Source organism: Sarcophilus harrisii, chromosome 3, assembly GCF_902635505.1.
Source record: "Sarcophilus harrisii chromosome 3, mSarHar1.11, whole genome shotgun sequence".
Taxonomy (NCBI): domain Eukaryota; kingdom Metazoa; phylum Chordata; class Mammalia; order Dasyuromorphia; family Dasyuridae; genus Sarcophilus; species Sarcophilus harrisii.
The window spans coordinates 562204254-562228350 of NC_045428.1; the positions used below are offsets into that span (position 1 = coordinate 562204254).

At 44.3% G+C, this 24097-nt stretch overlaps 1 protein-coding gene across 5 annotated transcripts in view; it reads left to right on the forward strand.

Annotated features, from left to right (window-relative positions):
* Positions 1-18861, forward strand: part of ECE1 (endothelin converting enzyme 1) — a 173768-nt gene extending 154907 nt beyond the window's left edge. For all 5 annotated transcript variants that reach the window (XM_031962676.1, XM_031962680.1, XM_031962678.1 and 2 more), the window contains 5 exons: positions 1492-1602; positions 4238-4305; positions 11468-11658; positions 14658-14753; positions 16131-18861. In XM_031962676.1, the coding sequence (XP_031818536.1) occupies positions 1492-1602; positions 4238-4305; positions 11468-11658; positions 14658-14753; positions 16131-16307 (643 nt within the window). In that variant the 3' untranslated portion in view covers positions 16308-18861. The remainder of the gene's footprint in view (positions 1-1491; positions 1603-4237; positions 4306-11467; positions 11659-14657; positions 14754-16130) is intronic.
* The last annotated feature ends 5236 nt before the right edge of the window (positions 18862-24097 follow it).

The window sequence follows — 24097 nt, forward strand, 5'->3', positions numbered from 1 at the left end:
CACCCGTGGGCAAATTCTTAATCTCTCCAGGCTTCTATAAAATGATAGGATTAGACTAGATCACTGGTTCTTAAAGTGTGGTCCAGAGAATCCTGGAGGGGTCCCAGAAACCTTTTCAGAGGGTCTACAAATTGAAAATTAGTTTTTATTAGTAATATGTAAATATCTATAAATATAACTCATAAACAAAAACTCTTTAGACAGAGACTTAGTAATTTTTAATATATATTTATACATACGTATAAACATATGTTTAATATAGCACAAGTTTGAGAATCCCTGAACTAGATGACCTTCAAGGTCCTTCCACTTCTAAAGCCTATAATCGTATGAAAACTGAGTGTTTTCTTCCTACTCCATTTTTCCAGCTGAGTATATATTGTATTATCCAGGAGAATATAACCTCATTAAGGACAGAGAGGTTTGTTTTTGCCTTTGTATCTCTAGTCTCTGGTATAAAGTCAGTGTTTAATAAATGGTCATTGAACATGGCAGTGCATTAGATAAGTACTACATGAATATCATGGGTAATATGTGAAGCTACAAGATCAGGAAATGAACCTCAAGTTCAAAAAGCATGACTTAAACCTGACTTTACCACTGTAAAAACTGTGTGATCCTAGGTTAGTCATTTGCTCAAGCCTGTTTCCTCATCTGTAAAGCAGAACTAGAAAGTCAAAGGCCTGAATTCAAATTCTGATGCTGAAACATCCTATCTTTGGCATTTTGGACAAGCAAATTCCTTCTTTTTTTTTTTTATCTTATTTTCCTGTGAAATAAGGAATATAGCCTGGTAATTTCTCAAGACTATTACACCTGTAATCCTATTATTCCACATAAATGGGGCCAGTTGTATTCATGTTGCAGAATTAGTGTCCAAAAAAGTAGTGTTGAATAATAAACAATGATCATAATAGTATTTATAGAGAACTTTAAAGTTTGCAATAAACATTTATACCCAGAAGGCCAGTGGCATTGTATCAAAGAGTGCAAGAAGACTGGAAAGATGGGAGGGGGCTAGATTACGCCCAATGGAGCATTTGGTACTTGATCCCATAGGTGATAAGGAACCACTGGATTTTACTGAGTTGGGGGGACAGGGAGTGACCTGGACTGAGCTTTTGGAAAAATCACTTTAGTGGCCAAGTGGAGAATGGTTGGAGTGGGGGAGGCTTAAGGCAAGCATGTCCACTAGCAGATTATGGGGCAGGCCCGTACTGGAGCAATGGGAGAGAAGGGAATGTAGAGAGAGACATTGCAAAGATGAGAGGCCTTCCTAACTTATTGGAGGCAGCGAGTGAAGTTTAGATTGCGAGCCTGAGGACCCAGGAGGTACTGCAGTAGTGAAGAAGGTAGCAGGAGGGGAGAGAGAACGGGAGGGTGGGTGGTAAAGGCACCCTCAGGGCATCAGAACGGGGAGGGGGTGATCAGCGTGCCCCAGCCCCCCCCCCCCAAGGACCCCTGCCACTTTGATGCTTGTGTTTCCTGCAGGTGGAGTATGACTCCTCCCACGGTGAACGCCTACTATTCACCCACCAAGAATGAGATCGTGTTTCCAGCTGGAATCCTGCAGGCCCCATTCTACACCCGAACATCACCCAAGTAGGAGACCTCCGGACTGTCCTGCTGCCTATTTCAGCTTTTCTCATCCCCTCCTTCCCTTCAAGCAGTTGTCAAAAAGCCTTTCTTTATCTAATGGGGGAACCAAAAAAAAAAAAAAAAAAAACCAACAACAAACAAACCCAAAAATTAAATCCCAAATATATACAAACAAGCCACGTACAAAATAAGAGAAATAATGACCAGAGGAAGGCTATCAGAGGACAGTGGGCTAAACTAAATAAAGCAGATTCAAAGAAGGAAAAAAAAGGAATAAAACTGCTTCTGCCCACAAGGAGCTTACATGAAAGTGGACACAGGGACCTGGAAGTGCTTACAAAATAAATTCAAGGCCATTTTATCGAAGTGGTGAGGAGGCTTCCTTCAGAAGGAGAAGTTGGATCTCTTGAAGGAAGCTAGATAAACTGAGAGTCAGGGTGAAATGGAAGGAAGGACTCCAGAAAAAAACAGGTTCTTGGCCCAGTCTTCATACTAGACTGGAAACTCTACAAAAATTAATCTACTCAGGCAGAAACAGCCTTGAGCCTGCAAGGAAACACAGGAGGTATAGATAATTAGCATTTGCATTTAGTGAAAAGATCTGGATTTGAATGTCATGCTCTAATTACTTTATCTCTTTAAGCCTCAGTTTACTGATCTGTAAAATGGAGATAATGGCACCTGCTTCACAGGACTATTCTCTTGTAAATACTAGAGAAATGAGAGCTGTTGTTACCCTGGGATTTCTCCAGGGAGCTTCAGAGAGAAGAGTTGCCATCCTATATTCAGAGCTAAAAGGGTCCTGGGACCAACAAGTCCATTCCATACACCCCCATTTTACAGATGAAGAAATGAAACCCCAGAGAAGTAAAAACTGACTTGCTCAAGAGCACACAGCTAGTAAAAGAATTTGAAACCAGATTCTCTTAACTTTAAGTCTAGCTGATTTCTTTGAAGTTCTTAAGATTCTCCTCAATCCTTATCCATCCCTCAGATTTTGATGGGATCTAGGACTCTCGAAAAGAATGGGATCTAGGACATTGCTAGAGGGATATGGGGGATCTGATGAGTTCCCATCTGGAGGAATCCTGCCAAGGCAAGATTAATGGCACCATATATGAAAAATGCCCATCTGGCTCGTAAAATGACACATAAAGTGCTTTGCAAACCTAGAAGCACTATTTAAATATTAGCTAGTGATAATAATCCAAATAATAATAGTCTCTCTCAGAGGGTGGTCTCAGGGGAGGGAGACACTGCAGCTCTTTGCAGCAGGAAGGACAAGAAGTGTGGCCTTCATATTCACTGCCCCCTTCTCCTTCTGAGCCATGTTCAGACCAGGTAAAGTTCTCAGTAGGAAGTTCTTGGTCCCACTTAGGCCATTGTTTTGCCCATTGCTGGTGACTCAGGCTAGAGTTATCTGTGGCACAAGTAAGTGGATCGAGATCCTTCCACCTTGTTCCCAGACTCACATATTATGCCTCAAAAAATAAGGGAACTGCAGTACATTTTTTTCTCAATAGTATTTTAATTTTCCAAAATTCAAGTAAAAATAATTTTCAACATTCGTTTTTGTAAGACTTTTGAGTTCCAAATTTTTCTCCCTCTCTCCTTAACCTCCCTCTTCTCCAAGAAAGCAAGCAATAGATTAAATATATACAATCCTTTTAAATATAGTTCCATATTTGTCATGTTGTGCAAGAAATATTAGATCAAAAGAGAAAAAATCATGAGAAAGAAAAAACTGTTATACATTTTAAAGAACCCAAAATAAAACTAGAAATAGATGACCTGCATTTCCTTAATATTTGTGTGATCTTGGGCAAAGCTCTCCCCCTCTCTGGATAAAGTTTCTTCCTCTAAAATGAGAAGGTTCCACTAAATGATCTCTAGATTTCCTTATTTGTAAAGGGGGTCTAATAGCTTCTATCTTATCGGATTTTTGCAAATATCAAATGAAATGATATTTTTAAATAAATGCGAGTTGCTATTAGCCCAATGCCTGTTACACAGCAAGAGCTTAATCAATGCTTGTTGACTTAACAGAGGAACATAAACTTAGAGTGAAAAGTAAACTTAGAGACCACCTAGATTCCTTCTGGTGTTGAATCCCATGGTCTTATGACTTAAGGATCATAAAACTAAGAAATCAACTAGTAAAGAAGCATTTATTAAGCTCCTACTACTTGCTGGAAATTTTGACTTGATTTGCCTATTGACTAGCCTACAAAAGAGAAACGTTCCCTCTCTTCAGTATCCAAGAGGAGGAAATAACATATGTAGGGTAGGGTGGCTGGGGACGGGAGTTTTATTCTAAGCAGTCACATAGATTGCGAATATGGCCATAGAAAGCAATGGATTGCTTTGGAGCAAGTATTGATTTAATTATCAAGCAAATATCAATTCATTATGGTTCCCAGAACAAGAGATGAGAAGTATATATGGGGAGGGGGTGGTGAGGATTAGGATGGCCAGGGTGAATGTCTGGATAGGATATAGGGCATAGTCCAGTGGTTTGGAGCTGGCTTAAAATAGTGAGTGGGCAAGTTAAGTTTTAAGTCACTCAGAAAAGCATCCTTTTGTGTTCTTCTAACCTGTCCTTCGTGGCTAACACATGACACCCTTTCTTTCTCTGCAGGTCACTGAATTTCGGGGGAATTGGGGTTGTGGTGGGTCACGAGCTGACTCACGCCTTTGATGACCAAGGTGAGTTTGTCCCAGACATAAGTGACCCAGATCAGAGTCACTTTAACCAAGCCTTGAAAATAAGCTCTCTTCCCCAGTCCACTGTACGCTTTCACCAGCCTGTGTTAAATGGCACACAGGTAGTAAAACACACAATGTTGCAATACTAGGATACAATTTAAGAAATCAGGAAAGCTGGGTTCAAATCCTGCCTCTCATTCTAATTACGTGACCGTAAGACAAATGGCATTCCCTTTCTGGGGATGATTTTCCTCATCTGTAAAATGAGCTCGCTACTAATGATCACACAGTGTAGTGGGACCTACCTGTACTCCTTGATGCTGAAGAGACCGAGACTGGCAGACCTCTTGAATTCCAGAGTTCTGAGCTGCAGGAGGGCTTTCAGCCAACAAGGGGTCCTCACTAAGCCCAGAACCAGTATGGCGACCCCCAGGGAGCAGGAGCTACCCCATATAATAAGGTCAGCCTTAGTGGAAAATGAAGCAGGTCACAGTACTCAAACTGATCAATAGTGGGATCAGGCCAGGGTTTGACTCCTGCCCTTCCAGTCTGGGTGAGATAAAGATATCCAATCTTTAAATTATTAATATTGTTCAATTAATCTATTTTTTGATATTATTTAATTTATATAATTAAATTTGATGAATCTAATATGCTTAGTATAATAAATAATGATAAGATAGATTTTGTGATAATTCTATAATGGATTCTATGCATTACAAGTTTTAGTAAATGAATTATTTAAATATTATATAAAATTAACTATAATAATAATTTTACTGCTTCAATGAGTACTCATTAAGCACCTTTTGTTTGCAAACCCCTATGTTAGATTAGAAAATTCAAATAAGGCACAGATGCAGAATTGTAGACCCTCAGAAGCAGAAGGGACCTTAGAAGACATCTAGTCCAACCTGTACCTGAATATTAATCCCTTTTAGAACATGCTTGGTTCATGGTCATCCAGCCTTTGCTTAAAGAATGAGGGGAAACCACTGACAGCCTCTCCTGCTTTTAGGCAGTTTTAATTGTTTACATCAGCCCTAAATCTGCCTCTCTGCAATTCCCAGTCATTGTTCCTAGTTCAGTGCTTTGGAACCAAGCCGAATCTCATCTTCTTCCATTTTACAGCCCTCCAAATAGCTCTCAAAGCTGGCCATCATGTTCCTACTAAATCTTCTGTTCTCCAGGCCAAATATAACCAATTCCTTCATTTGTCTCTGTCCCATTCCTTCAGCTGACTCAAGGCCCATCATCATTTTAGTTCTTCTCTTCTGGACCTTCTCCAAGCTACCAACATGGTTTCTAAATTATGGCACTCAGAACTAAATGGAGTATTCCAGATGTGATCTTACTAGGGCACAGTATAGGGGGGATTATTACCTCCATGGTCCCGGACACTCTGCCTCTCTTAAAGTGGCCTAAGCCTTCTTAGCTCCTAAATTCCACAGGTGATTCATTCAAATTAAATTTGCAGGTCTTTCCCCCCATTTTCATTTTTATTATCAACTTAACAAACATTAGTATTTCTGTATTTGTATTTAAGCTGTAAAAATTTTAAACTGTGCAAAAACACAAAGACTGGAAATGAGATTTGTCTATCAAAATTTGAACTTCTGTTACATGCAGAGATTTGGGGTTTTTTTAAGTGTATGTTAAATTTAACACAGTAGTAACAAAATCGTGTGTTGGATCATTTCTTAAAATTGCTCCTCAATCACACACCCCCATCTTGTTTTTGAGAAGTTGTTTTTTTGAATCAAAGTATAAGACTTGAGATTTATCCATGCTGTTTCATTTTAATCGATCACAAAATCATTTTCAATCCTGATCCCCCATCCCACAGCTCTCTCTCCCAGCTTTATATTATACATAGATTGGGTAAATCTACTCTCCCTCCCTTTATCCAGGTCATGGATAAAAACCTTAAACAGCTAGAACAGAGACAAACATAAATTCCTAAGATGCTGCACTGAAGTTGGCACTGAAGCATAACTCTTTGGTTCTGGCCATTCAACCAACCAGAACCTACCGAACTGCCTTATTATCCAGCAAATCGAGTTTTCCATTGGTCCGCAAAATCAGCCTGAGAAACTTTGCCAAAAGCTTCACTAAAATCTAGCTGAACTAGACTGACAGCATTCCCCGGATCCATCAGTCCAGTAACCCTGTCAAAAAAGGAAATAAAGTTAGTCTAGCATGACCTGTTCCTTATGGAGCCATTTTGGGTCTTTGTAGCCACATCTTCACTTTTCAGATGTTTAGTCATCATCCTTTAAATAGTCTATTCCAGAATTTTGCCAGGAGTCAAAGTCATGTTCACTGGCCTATAGTTTCAGATACCATTCTCCTCCCTTTTTTGAAAATTCAAACTTCTGCTTTTCTCCCATTCTCTGACATCTCTCATTGTCCACAGAATTTCTGCAATGGTTTAGTGGTTAAGCTATCACACCTCCAAGTTCTTTTTTTTTTTTTTCTTAATAAAGAATTTTTTTAATTCCTCATTCACATGTAAAAACAATTTTTAACATTGTTTTTAAATATATAATTTTTGAGTTGCAAATTCTTTCCTTCCCCACCCTGCCCCCTCTTTGAGAAGGCAAGCACTTTGATACAGATTATTTGTGTGCAATCATGCAAAACATATTTCCATATTAGCCATGTTGCAAAAGAGCACACAGGCCAAAAAAGAAAAAAAAGAAGAGGGGGGAAAAGTTTTTTTTTTTTAAAAAGTATGCTTCAATCTGCAGTCAGATTCCATCTGTTCTTTCTCTGGAGGTGGATAGCATTTTTCATCATAAGTCCTTCAGAAGGGTCTCGTATCATTGTATTGCTCGTATCATTGAATAGCCAAATCATTCAAGTTGTTCATCATACAACGATGTCTGTAAGTACTTACCTGAAGAGGGAGGCATCCATTATTTTGCTTACTCTTTGTGACTTGAACTCATCATGGGCAGCCAGGTGCTTATTATCTCTCTACTCACCTTGAGTTTCAACTCTTCTTAGCCAATTTTGTTCCTCGATTCCTATTCTAAAGCTTTCTGTCCTCTGCATGTCATCCTTATTCCATGTATCCCAATGAGGAAGCCAGGTTGTTCTTTGATCCTACTCTTTTCATTGGTCTAACTTGTTCACAGTAATGATAACAGAACTGCTGGTATAGGGCTTCAGGGTTTGAGACATACTTTAAATCCATCCGCTTAAAAAATGACCTTTTATATTTCTCACAGCACTCCTTGCTTACTGGAGTGTAGGGTATGTCCAGGTACTTCTGGCGTGAGGTCTGCCAAGCCTTTTTCAGGATTGCTCATCCACCTTTGTTTAGTGTCCACCTGATTTACCCAACTCTTGGGTTGGTTTCTTGGGCTCTTGGAGCTAGTTTCTTGGAAACTAGCTTCTTGGAAACTAGCATGTGAAGGCTACGCCCAGATAAACTGTTTCAGCAGTTGGATTAAGTTAGGGCCCACTGGCGATTTGGGGAGGTATTGACCCCAAGCATGTGAAGAATTTCCCCAGTGGAATGGGTAGATGCCCACGAGGGCAGCCGAGGCAGGCACTCTGGAGCACTCAGAACTGGGTTAGATTATTGATTAGATATCGGGTTAGATGCCAGAGTCATTTGTGGTATCCCAAGCTATCCCCCAGTCATTTTGACGTACATCTTGCCATTGGACTTTGATGATTCTGGAAGACTTTATGCAACCCTGCCTGACTTAAATCTAATTTATGCACAAATCAAAAGGCATCACGCTGTATCATTTTACCATTTCTATCTCCCTCAAAGTCATCTGACAAAGCAATAGGTACAGATACTCTGGGAGTTGTAGACCCAGGAGGCCCACTTTCTCCTTCAATGGAAGCAGCCGTGGAGTTTGGCAAGCTCTTTAGTGTCTGAGCCACCTTTTCAAAGGATTACACAGCCATCTCCTGGCCTGGGGAAGGGGCGAGGAAAGGTATCCAAAAAATTGTTTCACCCCATCCTGGCTGCCTTTACTGTGGCAGGGGGATCCCACCCTGAGGTCAAACACAAAAAATATTATCCATAGTTTTTAAAAATCCATATTTTAAATCCACAAATTTTACAAAGATGATTCCATTCACTATCAGTACGTGCAATGTGTGCACACTTATGGACACTGAAATCCAGTAGCCCCAAAGGACAAACAGCTCTTGTTGGGAGAGAACTCCAATTGTGAAATAAGGCTGACCAGGGAAGGCCAGTTATCAAAGTGGGAGCTGGGCCTGGCTGCCATGATGAGGAGCACCTTGAAGCTGCCGCAGATTTCACAGTCAAAACTAATCTAGTCAACAAAAAGGGCCCATGAGAGTGTGATTTCCATTTGCGGGAATGAGCCATCCCACCATTGCCAGGACATGTGTTCCCACCAAGGGAATCCCTGATCGAGTCAAAGAAAAGTTTTATGAAGATCCAGAGACCTTCCTCATCAATGTGTTAAAAGGAGACAAGCTTGTAATTCTGGGTGACTTAATGAAAGAGGAGATTCAGGCTCCCAGCCATGGCAGGGAGTTCTTGGGAGAAATGGAGTCAGCAATGGTCACTTATTCCTGAATTCCTTCTCTTCACCAATACTTCTTCTCTTTACCTAAATGCAGTAAAACTCTATGGTGAGAAGAAGTATTAGGCTGCCCCCAAACAGGATCTACAAAGCTGTCGTGCTGACCGAACTGTTTTATGCTGGACAGTGTGCTAGCAAAATGCCAGGAGACTGAATTGCTTCCATTTGAATTATTTTAGGAAGATGAGATTCTTCAAACTTTACAAAAGCTCAACTCCATGGGCTGGCCATGCTGTTCAAATGCCAAATGTACATTTGTGTAAAAGACTATTTTACAGAGAACTCACACCAAGAAAGCACTCCCATGGAGGAAAAAAATGATATAAAGATATTCTCAAGGTCTCACTGAAAAACTTTGGAATCGATTGGGAGGCGTGGGAGACACTGGCAAAAGAGCACCCAGCATGGCCTGCCAGTATGAAAGAAGGGGCTGTGCTCTGTATAAAGCAGAATTATAGTAGCTCAAAGGAAATGTGAGGTACGCAAATTTAAATTTCCATTCCGAATATTCACATGGACTATTTGTGCCCAGCCTGTGGTAGAGCCTTCCAAGTGGTCTGATCAACCACAGATGGACATCCTGTACCTTGACTCCAACAAAGCCCTTTTTGAAAACGAAAGGATAAAAATCAAACAGCCACCCTGCTTACCCCTGCTCATTCAGAGCATTCCTGGCATTCATCCTTTATTGTCTTGTATCAGACTTTTGTATTCACTCTCAATTTCTTGCCCTCACTCCCATTTTCTTTACACACTTCATAAAACTCTAAGTTAGGGTGAGTTTCCTAGCCTTCATATCAGTCTCTTTGTGCATCTCCCTTTTTCTTCCTCATTAGAATTATTTCTGTTTGCATCTTTAGAATTTCATTCTTGGGATTTTTCCATCCCTCCTGGGCTTTTGGTCCATAGGATGCTGCCTGTTTTTTCTCCAAACCTTTCAAAAGCTGCTGTCCCAAAATTTAGGGTCCATATTAGATTATACCCAGGTTTTCTCCTCAGTCACAAATTTTGAGGTAGAATGGTTACTTCCCAAACACAAGTTTCTAACCCAGCAATCACTTCCTGTTAGAAGCCACCTGCTCTCTTGGACCTTACCAGCTGTTGGGATTATTATTAAACAATCACTTTATAAGTCTGAAAACACTTATATGAATATTAATGATTATTTTAGTTAATGAAAGGGATGATGGAATCAGCACAAGTGGATTCAGGTTTCACCTTTGACACAGACTGGCTGTGGGAACATAATTTATTTGCTCATTGCCCAATTAATGGGCCAACACAAAAAGAGCTGCGTTTAAGATAGCATCTCTTTTTCTTTCTTTGATTTCTTTGGGTGATAGGCCTAGTAGTGATGTTATTGGATGAAAGGGTATGCATAATTTAGTGATCTGAGGTGAAATAGTGACAAATTGCTTTTCAGAATGGCTGGACCAATTCACAACTTCACCAACATTGCATTAATGTGCCTGCTTTTCCACAGCTACTCCAACGTTTATCTTTTCCTTTGTCATTTTGGCCAGACTGATGGATGGGAAGTTAAACCACAATTATTTCAGTGTCCATTTCTCTAATTATTAGTGATTTGGAACATTTTTTCACATCATTGTTGATAGCTGCAATTTCTTTGAGAACTGCTTATGCATATTTGCCATCCATTTATCAGTTGAATATCCTTTAGGTAGATATCCAGTAGAGTCAGGTCCCATCTCAGATACTTACTGGCTGTAATCATGGGCAAGTCACTTGCCTAGGCGAGTCTCAGCATCCATAATAACATCTACCTCCCAGGGTTGTTGTGAGGGTCAAATGAGATAATATTTATAAAGCTCTTAATAAAGGCCAAGGAAAATTAGAAAATTAAATGACGACATAGAAAGGATTGTCTGTTCTCTATGGAGTTTTAAGCAACCCCACTTCTGCCCCCTCTCTTCCAATCAAGGTAAAGTCATAAAGAATCTGCATGTGGTTATTTGGTGAATATGAAGAAGTCATTTTACTTTAGACTTCAGGTTCCTAATCTTCAAAATTTCACACATATATGTTATGTTATAATTACATTACAATATATTATTATTTATGTTCATATCCTGCTGATCCTCTGTACCTCAGGAGCCATCTCAGGGAAACCAGCAATTCAGTTAACATTTATCAGAGACCTTCTATATGCAGAATTGATTATCAGGGTGATCCTTGGAAATCCCTTTAATCTCCCTATGTCACATTTTTCTCATTTATAAAGTAGGGATAACAATACTCACATTACAGGATTGTTGTGAGGTTGAAATTAATTTTTACAAAGTGCTTTTCAAATCTTGAGTGATATATTCATGTCAAAATTAATTTTTAAAGGAGTCTCAAAGCTTAGAAAAGATAAAGCCCTTTCCTCATGAGGTTTATAATCTAGTAGCATTGTTCTGTACAGTACCACATGGTACCATGGGTACCGTGCTATGGAGTCACGATACCATATTGACAGTTGCTTCAAGTATACTTAGGCTCTTTCAGCCAACAAGAGGAAGAGGAAGAGATAGAGGTCCCCGATGGCTTCCCCTTCTTGAGCCTTCTCTCTCTAACCCTAGGTCGGGAGTATGACAAAGATGGCAATCTTCGGCCCTGGTGGAAGAACTCCTCTGTGGAGGCCTTCAAGCAGCAGACTGAGTGCATGGTGGAGCAGTACAGCAATTATACAGTCAACGGAGAGAATGTGAATGGCCGCCACACCCTGGGGGAGAACATCGCCGACAACGGGGGTCTCAAGGCTGCCTATAGGGTAAGCGCTGAGGAAAGGCCTAGGGCCTTCATTGCTTGATTGGTTGGTTTTTTCTTTAAAACAAGGAGAATCGAGATATATTTTTGGGGGATGTTATCCTTCATTGAACAAATATTCATTAAATACCTATTATGTGCCAGGCACTATAACTGGTACTGAAGTATGAACAGATTTAATTGGGGGTGGGGATTGTTTGTTTTTAATTTGTTTTCACTTAACAAAAAATTATTTTCTTTTCTTCTTATTCCTCCCCACCATTAAAACAAAACAAAACAAAACAAAAAAGGAAAAAAGTCCTTGTAATAGTTATGCATCATCAAGCAAAACAAATTCCCACATTGTCCATGTCCCAAAAATCTGTGTCATTCCACATGATGAATCCATCGTCTCTCTATCAGAGGGGTGGGTAACACTCTTCATCGTTGATCCTCTGAGTTATGATTGGTGAGTTTGTAAAGCAGTCTGTGTCTTTCAAAATTATCTTTGCAATAGTATTGTTATTAAATAAATTATTCCCCTAATTTTGCTCACTTCACCTTGCATCAGTTCATCCAAGTCTTCCCAGATTCTGAAACTGTCCCCTTCATCTTTTCTTATAACTCAACAGATTTCTGTCACATTTATATACCACAACCTATTTAGTCATTCCCCACTTGATGGAAACTCCCTCAGTTTCGGATTCTTTGCCACCACCCAAAAGAAAAAAAAAAACATTTATGTGGATTTTTTTTCTTTAATTTCTTTGGGATGTGGCAGTTTCTGTCTTTTGGCAAACTCTACTGGGAGGGATTTGTTTCCATAGTGGAAGTTTGGTATGGAAGATTACAGAGATAGAGGACTCCAGAGAAGGGGCAGGGTGAGCAGACTGGCCAGAAAGGCCCAAATAAACAGGGCTGAAAAGCAAGTGTTAACATGCATTGGTCCTTTCTTTCCCTACCTGATGGGCTTAGAAGTTACTAGTAGAGGCCCCTGGAGATCTAAGGGATTTCCGTGAGGATTTCATGAATAATAAATAATCAGAAGAGGCAGCAAAGGAGTGAAAAAATAGGAGGAAAAGGAGGAGAGGGAAATGAAAGAGAAAGGGAAAAAAAATCTTCCTAAGCTATAGGTCTAATGGGGTTTTCTCCTCTGCTTGGAACATTCACGGGCTCCCTTTTGCCTCATATCCAATACAAGAAACACACATTTTTGGATGGATTTATTTTGATTGATTGTACTCATTCATTGTGAGAGTTGATTTTTTTTTTTTTAATTGAAGCAGTTGTGAGTTGTAAAGGCTAATAGTAGTAGTGCCCAAAAAAAGAGCAAAAGTAAGAAAAGAGCATCAAGGAATCATATAAAGAAGCCCTAAAAGGAGACAGAATAGGGTTCAGAGGGGAACACACTTAAGCAGGACAACTTTGAAATTGAAGTATTGAATTTATGACACATAATTTCCATTGAATTTCCATATGAAACCATAATATGGTTTCATATACAATTCTTTTTTCTATTCTTCTTTTATTTAGAAACATCGATGTTTCTTGATATTTTTCAAACTCAGAAAAACAAAACCTATTTTTTAAAAGTCTAAAGCAGTAGTATCAAACAAATAAAAAAGGGGCCACTAATCCATGCATAAGAATCCCTGTACATAAGGTACATAGTAAATTAGTTTTGAAATGTATTTCTATTTGAGTTTTATTGTATTTTCATTTATTTTATAGAATATTTCCCCAATTACATTTTAATCTGATTCTGAGTATCATGACCATATTTGAAGCCCTCAAGAGCAACAGAGATATTGATAACTGTGTTTAGTAAGATTGTACAAGTATAACTTCTGTTAAATTGCTTGCCATCTTGGGAAGGGGGTAAGGAAGAGAGGAATGAAGGAGAAAAAAATTGGAATTTAGAAGCTTATAAAAGTGAACATTGTGGGGCAGATAGATGGTGAAAGTAGATAGAACACTGGGCCCTGGAATCAGTTCAAATCCAGCCTCAGATCATTTAACACTTACCAGCTGTGTGACTCTGGCAAGTCGTTTAATGCAATTGCCTCACAGTGCCAAAAAAAAAAAAGTGAATGTTGAAATTCCAGTACACTTGTTATGGAACGTGCCATTCACATCCAGAGAAAGAACTCTGAAGACTAAATGCAGATCAGGGTTTACTATTTTCACTCTTTTTTGGTTTATTTTTTCTTTCTCATGATTTTTCCCTTTTGTTCTGAGTTTTCTTTCACAAATGATAAATATGGAAATATGTTTAAAATGATTGTACATGTATAACCTATATCAGATTGCTTGCTGTTTTGGGGAAGGGAGAATTTTACAAATGAAAATAAATGTTGAAAACTATCTTTACATTAATTGGGGAAAAAATTAAGTGGAGGGGGAGAAAATGAATGTTGAAAACTAATTTTTTGTTTTTGTTTTTTGCTGAGGCAATTGGGGTTAAGTGACTTGCCCAGGGTCACACAGCTAGGAAGTATTAAGTGTCTGAGGTCAGATTTGAGCTCAGGTCTTCCTGACTTCAGGTGCTCTATCCACTGTGCCACCTAGCTGCCCCTCGAAAACTATTTTTATTATTAACTGGAAAAAAATACTATTAAGCCAAGATATTAATACTTCTGGTCTAGAAGTCCTGAATTAAGGCATGAGTAAAGAGAAGAAAAACATGTATATAGGATGGAATAAAAAAAAATTGGTTTAGATATAGGGAACATAGGCCAGGATGACATTTTTGAATGTGTTTTCCCAATATCTACCACATGGTAAGCCATTGGTGCTTGTTGAGTGATTAATTAATAGTAGCATGTAAGCACATCATAGGCAGAGATTGCTGGTTTCCACCTTTGCATGCCCAGCACTTGGCCCTTGTTAGTAGGAGCTTACTAAACGTTTGATGAATGAATGAGTGAATGAACCCACTTTTTCACAGGCTGGGCTGGGGTCCCCCAAAGTCTCTCAGCCCTTGCAACCTCTGAGTGCTTCTAATTGCTTCTTTGTCCCCCACAGGCCTATCAGAACTGGGTGAAGAAGAATGGAGAGGAGGAGACATTGCCAACACTGGGTCTCACCAACAACCAGCTCTTCTTTCTTGGATTTGCTCAGGTGGGTCCTCTGGTCTGCCCATTACGAGACCATCTCGAGCAAGTTATCTGCCAAACACAATCATTGCGACCCCTGAGATCTAGCAGTAGGGAGAGTGAGCAGAGCGGGGGCCACGGAAACCCTGGAAGGCGTCAGGGTGCTAAATTTGAGTCAGGAGAATTCAAATTCTTCCCCAGAGATGTCAGTTGATGTCTGGCTGCCTCAGTTTCCTCATCTGTAAAATGTGAATAACAGCACCTTCTTCCCAGGGTTGTTGTAAGGATCAAATGAGATAATGTTTGTAAAACTCTTTGCAAACCTTAATGAAAGTTAATTATGTTAGTTATTAATATGAATATTAATTATTAATTAATCCAGAGCAGATTCTCAGGTAGACTACACTGTACCCAGACCCACCCTCACAGTCTGTTTGGATGGTCCCGTCCATCATCTGTGATCATCGCTAGCATTTGTGTGAATCGGGTCTGCCCAGGGCTTTACAAATATCTCGCTTTGTCCTCACGAAAACCCTGGAATTTAACAGAATTTTGCCATATGGCTCTCTAAACTGTAAATAGTTGGAGCCGCACAAAGCGAGCCTAGAAACAGGTTTTAGAGATCAAGTCGCCAGGTTAATTAATCGCTTTCAGAGGGAGGAATGTCTTTGCAAAGTAGAGACCCCCCTGGGCAGGAGACCGAGGCAGAGATGCCGTACAGCAATCAGAAGCTGGATTACAACACAATCATTTTCAGGGCTTTAGTGGTTTCCCATGACAAGCCCATGAGGTGGGTGTTTTCCAGTCCTGTGGGAATTGTTTCAAATTCTGGGGGTCATTAGTTGGTGAGGGGGACAGGACCAGAGTTCTGTGATGGGAATAGGTTCTGATGTCTTTGATTCATTTTACTTAAGATATACTGGAGAAAGTTGTCAAGAATTGATCATTTCAAGCTGCACTATAAGACTGACTCCCAAGTCAGTCTGCTGAGGAAATGTTAACTGAAAAACCTAGATTATTAATGTAGTCATTACTTATATATCGAATATTTATAAAAATCATAATTTTCTTTCACAGTGATGTTATCCCCATTTTACAGATTTCCTATAGTCTGTGATACATTTCATTTAACATATACAAGAGAATGTTGTCAAGAACTAATCGATCATTTAGATCTTAGAGCTCAGAAGGAACCTTAAGTTCCAGAGACACTGATGATCCCAGAGTAAGCAAGTGACCCAGAGTCACCTGGGCAGTAAAAAGCAGAGCTGGGATTCCGACCCAGAACGCGCAATGGCTCTGTCTGCCGCTCGCCCCCCTGAGACTCCGGAGCAGGACCAGGGGTGTTCTGCTCCTACAGTCCAGCCGCCTTCACCTCCCTCCCCCGTTCTCCCCCATGCAGGTCTGGTGCTCGGTCCGGACTCCCGAGAGCTCCCACGAAGGCCTCATCACAGACCCCCACAGCCCCTCCCGCTTCCGAGTCATCGGCACCGTCTCCAACTCCAGGGAGTTCTCAGAGCACTTCCAGTGTGCCCCCGGCTCCCCCATGAACCCCCATCGGAAGTGTGAAGTCTGGTAGAGGCGAAGGCAGGTGGGAAGGCCGGGCAGGACAGAGACCCTGGGGGGGAGGGAAGGAGGCAGCTGCACCCGTCTGTCCTGCCCCGGCCCTCCTCCCCAATGTGGAAGAGCTCCCCTTGTGAAGGGGTCCCCAACCTTGGGCTTTCGGTGCCAACCAGAGATTGGATCCACTGTGAAAACCCCTGTAATCACAATCCCTTGGGAGCAATTCTCGCAATGGCCATGACGGGTGTTTGTGGGTCTGTCCGGCTGCTCGGGGGACAGGGCCAGGGAGCTGTTACTTGTCCCACCCGGGCTGGGTCACGACGGATACACCCACAAACACCACCGTGTTAAGTGCTTTAAAAATCTCTATTTTGGGGAAATTTGTTTTGGAACATTGTGGAATACACTGGAAATCTTCAGGGAGAAATGCATTTAAAACACTTTTTTTTTTTTTTTTTTTTAAAGAAAGGATTGGTATATTTATTATGTTTTTAAAAATAACCTGTGGACAAGGGAAACCCCACAGTAGTGACCCTTTTCTGGCCTGTCGCTGGCTGCCGAGCTGAGGCAGGGGCCGGTAGTGCAGAGCTCGAGCCCGGGGGCTGGGGGCATCCTGAGACTCTCAGACTAATTGTCGGACTTCCTTCTCGGGTCTCCCGGGAGCCCCCTTAAGTAGAGAAGAAGAGGGCAGGTCGGGAGAAGCGACTAGAGAAGGCAGAATCGCTCTCTGGCACCTTCTTGGCACTCAGTCCTGAGGCCCCCAGCCAGTGATCGCCTCAGCCAGTGAGCACGGGGTCTGTCTCCCAGAAGGGGATGGGAGGAAGGAAGGAAATCCCGTCCACTTGTGCTCCACTTTTTAAAGGGAATTTAGAGGGGGAGGGGCTGGGCAGGGGGACCACCCATCTCCGGGCCCCCTCAGAAAGGGACGGCCGCGGTCTCAGAGCCTGGGCTGCCTTCCCCGCCCTGGTTTTTTTTCCTTTTTAGTGTTTGACTGATATGTACCCACTGCTGACACTCGCTCACCCTCACATAGCCCAAGCTCCACCATTTTGGTCAACCCCAGGCCCAGCCCAGCTAGTCCGTCCCCCTGCTGGGCTACATCTGCCTGAAGATGCTGAAAGTAGAGGGCCTCTGTGTCCCAAGCACCCCAGGGCCCCGAGCCTTTGTCCTCGACTGACCCCACACTCTCCACGGGCCCGAAGTGATCTCTTGGGCCCTGGAGGCTCTAGGCTGCATCCCCCCTGCTGCTCCCCAAGCTTTGTGCTGTGGACGCTAGGGTTTGGGGTTCCTGCCCCTGAGTGTGGCCTGGTTCCTCACCCTCAGTCACGTCCTTACTCCCCTCTTGGCCGAACCTTCTCTAGTGCCTTATATGGGGCTCTGCCCTGAGGAGAACCCCTTCTTCCACAAAGGATTCCCACCAAGTGTCTGAGTGGCTGTCAAGGCCCTCCCCCCCACACACACAGTCTCTCCTTCCTGTCTGTCTGTCTGTCTCTCCATCACTGTCTCTCTGTGTGTCTCTCTCCCCCCTCCCTCTCCCTCTTCCTCCTCCCTCTGTATTTGGACCAACTCCCTGACTGTCCACTGAGCCCCTGCCCCAGGTCCTGAGGGTCAACTGCCCCAGGAACCAGCTGGGTCCCCAAAAGACCAAGCTCCCCAAGGAGGGCCAGCACAGCCTGTTCTGTCTGTTGTGTGTCTCTCTTTGGCTCAGCTCTGGGCCGCGTGGGCTCCCACTCCCTCCCCAAAGCCAGTCATGTCCTGGCCACCCCCTAAGCTGGGCAAAAATCTGTGGCCCCAGCCCTGGGGACTCCCCACGGAGCCGGCCATTTCTATACAACTTTGGGGTCTGTTGGGGAGGAGGAAAGAAGGCAGGAAAGATTTTTAAGGCAGAAGCCCCAACTAGCTGACCCAGACCCAGTTCCAAAAAAGTCTTCTCCCTTTCTCCAGCCCCCCTTCAATAACCCAACTAGCCAATGTCTTACCTTCCCCCCTTCCCCTCTTCTCTCCTTCCTCTTTTCCCATCTCTCCATGGATTCCTTCCCTTTGCTCTTTCTCTCCCCTTTCTCCCTTTTTCTTCCCTCCTTTCTTTCCCTCCTCCTTTTCCCCTTTTTCTCCCCTCCTTCTTTCTTTCCCTCCCCCTTCTCCCCTCACCCATTTGTCTCAGTTCTCAGGAGTTTTAGGGCGAAGGGCATCCTGGTATCCCAGCTGGAAGTGATCGGGGCTGGGTAATCCTTCAGAGGAATGTGGAAGGTCCTGATTGTTTCCACATGCTGTGTGGGGCTGGGGGAGGGGAGGCAAAGAAAGAGGGAAAGATCAGGAGCCTCTGCTCAGGGCGGGGGCTGCCAGGGCTTCTGCTGGAGACTGAGGCAGGAGACTGCTCCAGGGCGTGGAGCCGGTGGTCAGGGGGTGCTCTGGGAGGGAGCCTGCCCCGGGGGCTCGGGCCGGCTTGTCTGCCAGTGTGGATGGATGTGGGAACTGGGGGAAGGGGATCTTATTTTTTATTGTTATTTTTTGTGCTACTGTAGCTTTCATTGTGGCACTTTTGTAATTGAAATAAAGGACTTCTACCTGGGGCTGCGTGCGTCTGTGTCTGAGGGCAGCCACTGGGAGTCAGGGGAGGAGAAACGGAATGAGAACCCCAAAACCTGGGGACACCTAGGCTTCCATATTGGTAAAATGAGAGCATGAAAAAGATTGCCTGGGACTCCACCAGCGCTGACATCCCCTGTTCTAAGGGCCCTCCCGGCTCTGACATCCCGGGTTCTAAGGGCCCTCCTGGCTCTGACCTCCTGGGTTCTAAGGGCCCTCCCTGCTCTGACCTCCCGGGTTCTAAGGGCCCTCCCGGCTCTGACATCCCGGGTTCTAAGGGCCCTCCCGGCTCTGACCTCCCGGGTTCTAAGGGCCCTCCCTGCTCTGACCTCCCGGGTTCTAAGGGCCCTCCCGGCTCTGACATCCCGGGTTCTAAGGGCCCTCCCGGCTCTGACATCCTGGGTTCTAAGGGCTCTCCCAGCTCTGACTTCCCGGGTTCTCCCGGTTCTGATGCTCCGGGTTAGGAGGTTCTGTCCAGAGCTGCTGGTGTGATTCAGTGCGGTTCCGGTTCCGAGTGCTGGCCTGGCCTAGTTTGGCCCCTTTTAAGAAGCTGAGGGTGGGTCCCGGGCAGGTCCCTCTTGGTTCTGGGGCTGTCTGGCCTTCTCCCTTGTCCTGGGCTCATTGGCAAGGTGACGCTGTTGGAGCTCCCCCTGGTGACCGCATTGCAGTATCTCCCCACCCTCAGCAAAGTGAAAAGCCGTTTCACCGTTATTGGGAGGGTGGCTGACCTCGCTGGGCTGGCAGGACTTTTCCACTTGGAAAAGCTCTGGGTTCAGGCCCTGTGGTGGATCACGAGTCTGCTGGGTCACCCAGGTGGTGCAGAGGACAGAATGCCGGGCAAAGTCAGACGTTTCTTACTCAAATTTCTGAGCTTTGTGATCCTGGACAAGTCTCCTCAACTATAAAATGGGAATAATCCTACACCTTTCCTCAAAAGGTTGTTGCGGGGATCAAATGAGATTATATCTGTAAAGCATTTAGCACAGTCCCTTGAATACAGTAGGTGCTTAATAAATGCTTGTTCCCTTCTTCCCCGTCTGTTACCCAATGACCAGCCAAAGTAGGCTCCGGGATTCTCGCCAACCAAACAATCCATGAAGGTTTTCCAGTTAGGTACAAGGGGGTTGCCCCCTGCTTTGGGGAGGAGACCAGCCACTCCGAGGAAATCACAAAAGGAGATTCTCAGAGCCCCAGGGGACCTCGGCGGGCATCTGGTCCCACCTTTCCCCGACAACTCTTCCTCGTGCCCAGCAAATCTAGCCTCCCCGGGAGACGCCCCAGGACCTCCCAAAGCAGCCTCTCTCAGGGAGGGAAGGCTCAGGAACAAGTGGGCTCCAGGGTCAAATCTTACCTTTTCCACTTAGTGGCTCTGTGGCCAAGGCAAGCCATGAACCTTCGTGGGGTCTGCAGAGTAAAAGCACTGCGTGGGGTGAGTTCCTTCAGCCCTAGCTCTGTTCCTGAGATACTTCTCTCCATTCATCCCTTGCCTACCCCTAAGGGCCTCGGACTTTGAAGAATCTGTTCAGAAGATCTGGATTTGAACTCAAGGCTTGGGTTCAAATCCTAGCTCCAACCCCGGCTGATTTGTGTGCATGTGCAGGAGAGGGCAAGTCATTTCCCCTTTGGACCTTGTAAAATGCAAAAGCAAAACATGAATCTCTATAGTGGCCACAAAGAATTTGCACTTTCTCCCTGGGTAATCTATGAAACTCTGCAGAAATGGGAGCCCGCCTTGGGGTGACCACATAAAGAAAGCAGAACTGGGGAGAAAGATCCCAGGCCTTTGGACCGTCCCCTAAAAGCACAGGGTAGCAGGATGGAACCGGACCTTGGAGTGTAGTCTGGACCTCACAGAGGAGGAAACTCCAAGTCTGCAGCAGGGAAGCGAGTTCCAGGTCACCCATCCACTAAGTGCTCTCGCTGGCATTTCTCAAGCCCTGGGTTTCTTGACCCTTGATCCACATTTAATTTTAATTTAATTTGCACACTCGCCAACCATTTTGTAGTCAGTTCCTACCCCACCCCACCGCCCAATGGAACGGCTGCCCCTGACCATCCCCCCTTCTCCTGTTTATGGGGCTGGGGTCCCCCATCCCTAACATGCCCAAGGTTGAATCTTCCTTACTCACAGCTCTTCTCTTTGGAAATCCTTTGATTGTTCTGGAGCCCCTGCCAAATAACGTCTAAACCCATTGGCCCGAGGGTCAGAGAAGACTCCCCTCCATAAAGGGGGGCCGCCCAAACTTGCCCACTTTATTTCCTCCTCTTCCCCATCAGATAATCCATGCTGCAGCCTTTTATGTTTACATAAACATAATATATAGGGATTGTATGTATGCATGTGTATGTGTAATGTAAGGATGTGTACATGTGTGTATGCATGTGCATGTATGTGTATATAATACATAGGTGTGTATGTGTGTGTATACTAAGATAATAAAGTGCTATGGAAGAGCTGAGCAGGTCAGGAAATTCTACGAAGCCATTTCCCACGGCTCAGTCCTGCCCCAGACTTTCCCATCTCTGTGACCTTATTCAGCCTTTATCCCATCCTAGGCGTGTTCTTCCTGCCCTCCCAGTCCTGGAATCAAATCCTGCCATCCTTGGAGATGATGAGGTACAGTGGGTAGAGTCCCGGATTCTAATCAAGCCACCTGGGTGACCCAAAACAAGGGTCAGAGCAGTGATTTTATGAAGAACAGGAGCACTGGGCACTAGCGGAGGTCGGCGCCTTCTCTGCCATGTGCTTTACCAGGGTCACTCAGAGCAGGGCTTCTGAAACTTTTTCTAGCCAAGACTTCTCTCTACCCGAGAAATGACTTGGCCCTGGGCATACAGGTATATGAATCAAGTGTTTTCGGATCATAAATCATCCCTGCGCAACCCCCACATTCAGTTCTGAGACCCCACATGGGGCCGTGACTCAGTTTCAGAATCTGGGACACAGAAGGCAGCTAAGTGGTGCAGTGGGAACAGTTCGGATCCAGCCTGAGATACTTCATAATTCCCAGCTGTGTGACCCCAGGCAAGTCCTTTAACCCCAAGTGCTTTCCCCCCAAAAAGAAATAGAGGTTAGCTGGGACACAGTATGAGTCATACTTGGGACCAGAACTCAGAGCTTCTTGGCGGGAAGGCCAATTATGGGGCAAACTCATTTAACCTCTCTAGGACTGGGTTAATTATATGGAAAACAAGGAATTGGGCAAGACAATCTGGGAGGGCCTTCTAACTCTCAGTCAATGACCCAAACTCCTTGTCTTTCCTTTCTGCTGGTTTATAGTAGCACAGGGCCTAGCACATGCTTAACAAATTATATATAAATGCTTAATAAGTTAATGCATGTGGACTCTAAAACCCAACCTGAATGTCACCTCCAGGAAGCCTTTGTCCTACCAAAGAAATGATTTTTTTCCTTCCTTGATTTTTTTCTTTTTAGGGGGAAGGGGGTGAGGGATTTGCCCAAGATCACACAGCTGTGTCTGAAGCCAGATTTGAACCAAGGCTCACCACCTAGCTGCCCCCTCCTTCCCTCAGTCTTGAGTGGGCTTTGAGGACATCTTTCCTAGACTAACCTTTGAGCTTTAAAAAGAAGGCCTAGGGTTCCATCCGCCTCCAGAATCATTGTGGCCAGAATGCCCCCAGCTGGCAGTCAAGCCTCTGCTGAGGGGCCTTCTTCCTATGCCTTTTGTAGGTGTTCACTGTGAATTAGGGTTTTTTTTTTCCTGTCTTGGTAATGGCGGGACCATCAGCTCCTTTAATTCTGTCCTTCCCCCAGTAGCCAGTCTGTGGGCCTCTCACTTTGTGCAGGCTGACAAATGGGAGTCGAGTTGCAGAGCTCCTGCCCCTTCCCCATAATGAAGCAGGGACCCCTGGGATTCCAGAAGAAGAGAGAATTCTCCCCTCTGTCCCTCAATCCCTGCCTGCCCCTTCTGTTTTTTAAGAAACATTGAAAACCGAGGCAGAAGCAGGTTCAAATCCCGTTCTTCCACCCACCCCACGTGTCTCAGGCCCCTTTTCTGAACCCTGTTTTCTCTGAAATGAGGGGCTTGAACTCAACGACTTCCAGTGATCTTTCTGCCTGAGAGCCTGTGCTCCTAGGACATGGTCCCCCACCCCACCCCCTTTCCTCCCTGCCAAGTTTTCCTCAGTCCTGCCTTTAGTCAAAGACCATGTGGAATCAATTACTAAATTGGGAAAACGGCATCACTCTCCCCCTGGGGAGCAGCCCTGAGCTCGAGGTCTCTCTGAAGTTACAGGGCCTGTTTTCTTTCAGGCAGGGGCAGCTGGGAACCCCACATCTCCTGGGCCAGACAGACTCCCACCAAGAAGGCCGAGCCCAAGCCCCCAAAATATATTGAGCAATCAAGGCGACACAGGGGCCACCTCAACAAGGCTTTGCCTGGAAGTGGTCCAGTGCAGCGTGGACCAGGCTGCATTCTCCATCTTCCCCAGGAGGAGAAAGGAGATAGCCAGCTCACAGCAAGGCTTGGTCCCCGGGCTCAGTCAGGAACCCCAGGAGATCAGAGGGAAACACTCCATTTCACTCAGCCAGCAGAGACCTCCCTTCTGACCCAGAGCCCTGGAAGCTTTGGTACCTGCTCAGCCTTGGTAGTCACCTGGCCAGTGCAAGACTCATGGGAAGGCGAGTCCCGAAAGGGAAGATGTAGGATCTTAAGAACTTTTCACATTGCTGGACCTCAGCTTCCTCCTCTAAAATATAGGGGCTAGAGCCCCAGCCCTGAAGTCAGGAGGACCTGAGTTCAAATCTGGCCTCAGACACTTAACATGTCCTGGCTGTGTGACCTTGGGCAAGTTACTTAACCCCAGTTCCCTCAGCAAATATATATATATATGAACTAGGTAAAAATTGGACACTGGGATAATAGACTTTTAAGGGCCCTTCCAGCACCGACATTTTGTGTTCTAAGGCCCTCCCCAGTTCTGAAATTCTCTGTTCTAAGGGCCCTCCCGGCTCTGACCTCCTGGGTTCTAAGGGCCCTCCCGGCTCTGATAGTCCATGTTCTAGCATTCCCTGTTTTAAGTCCCTTTTTGTTTCCGAACTCTGTGATCCTATGATCGTTTCCTCATTTGAGTCTATAAACCTCCACTTATTCAAACTACCTATTATACTTGAATATAATACCCTATGCTTGCTTCTTCACTGCTCTTTATCATTGTAAGCATGGTATTTTGTGTAATAAATTGATGCCGAATGAATGA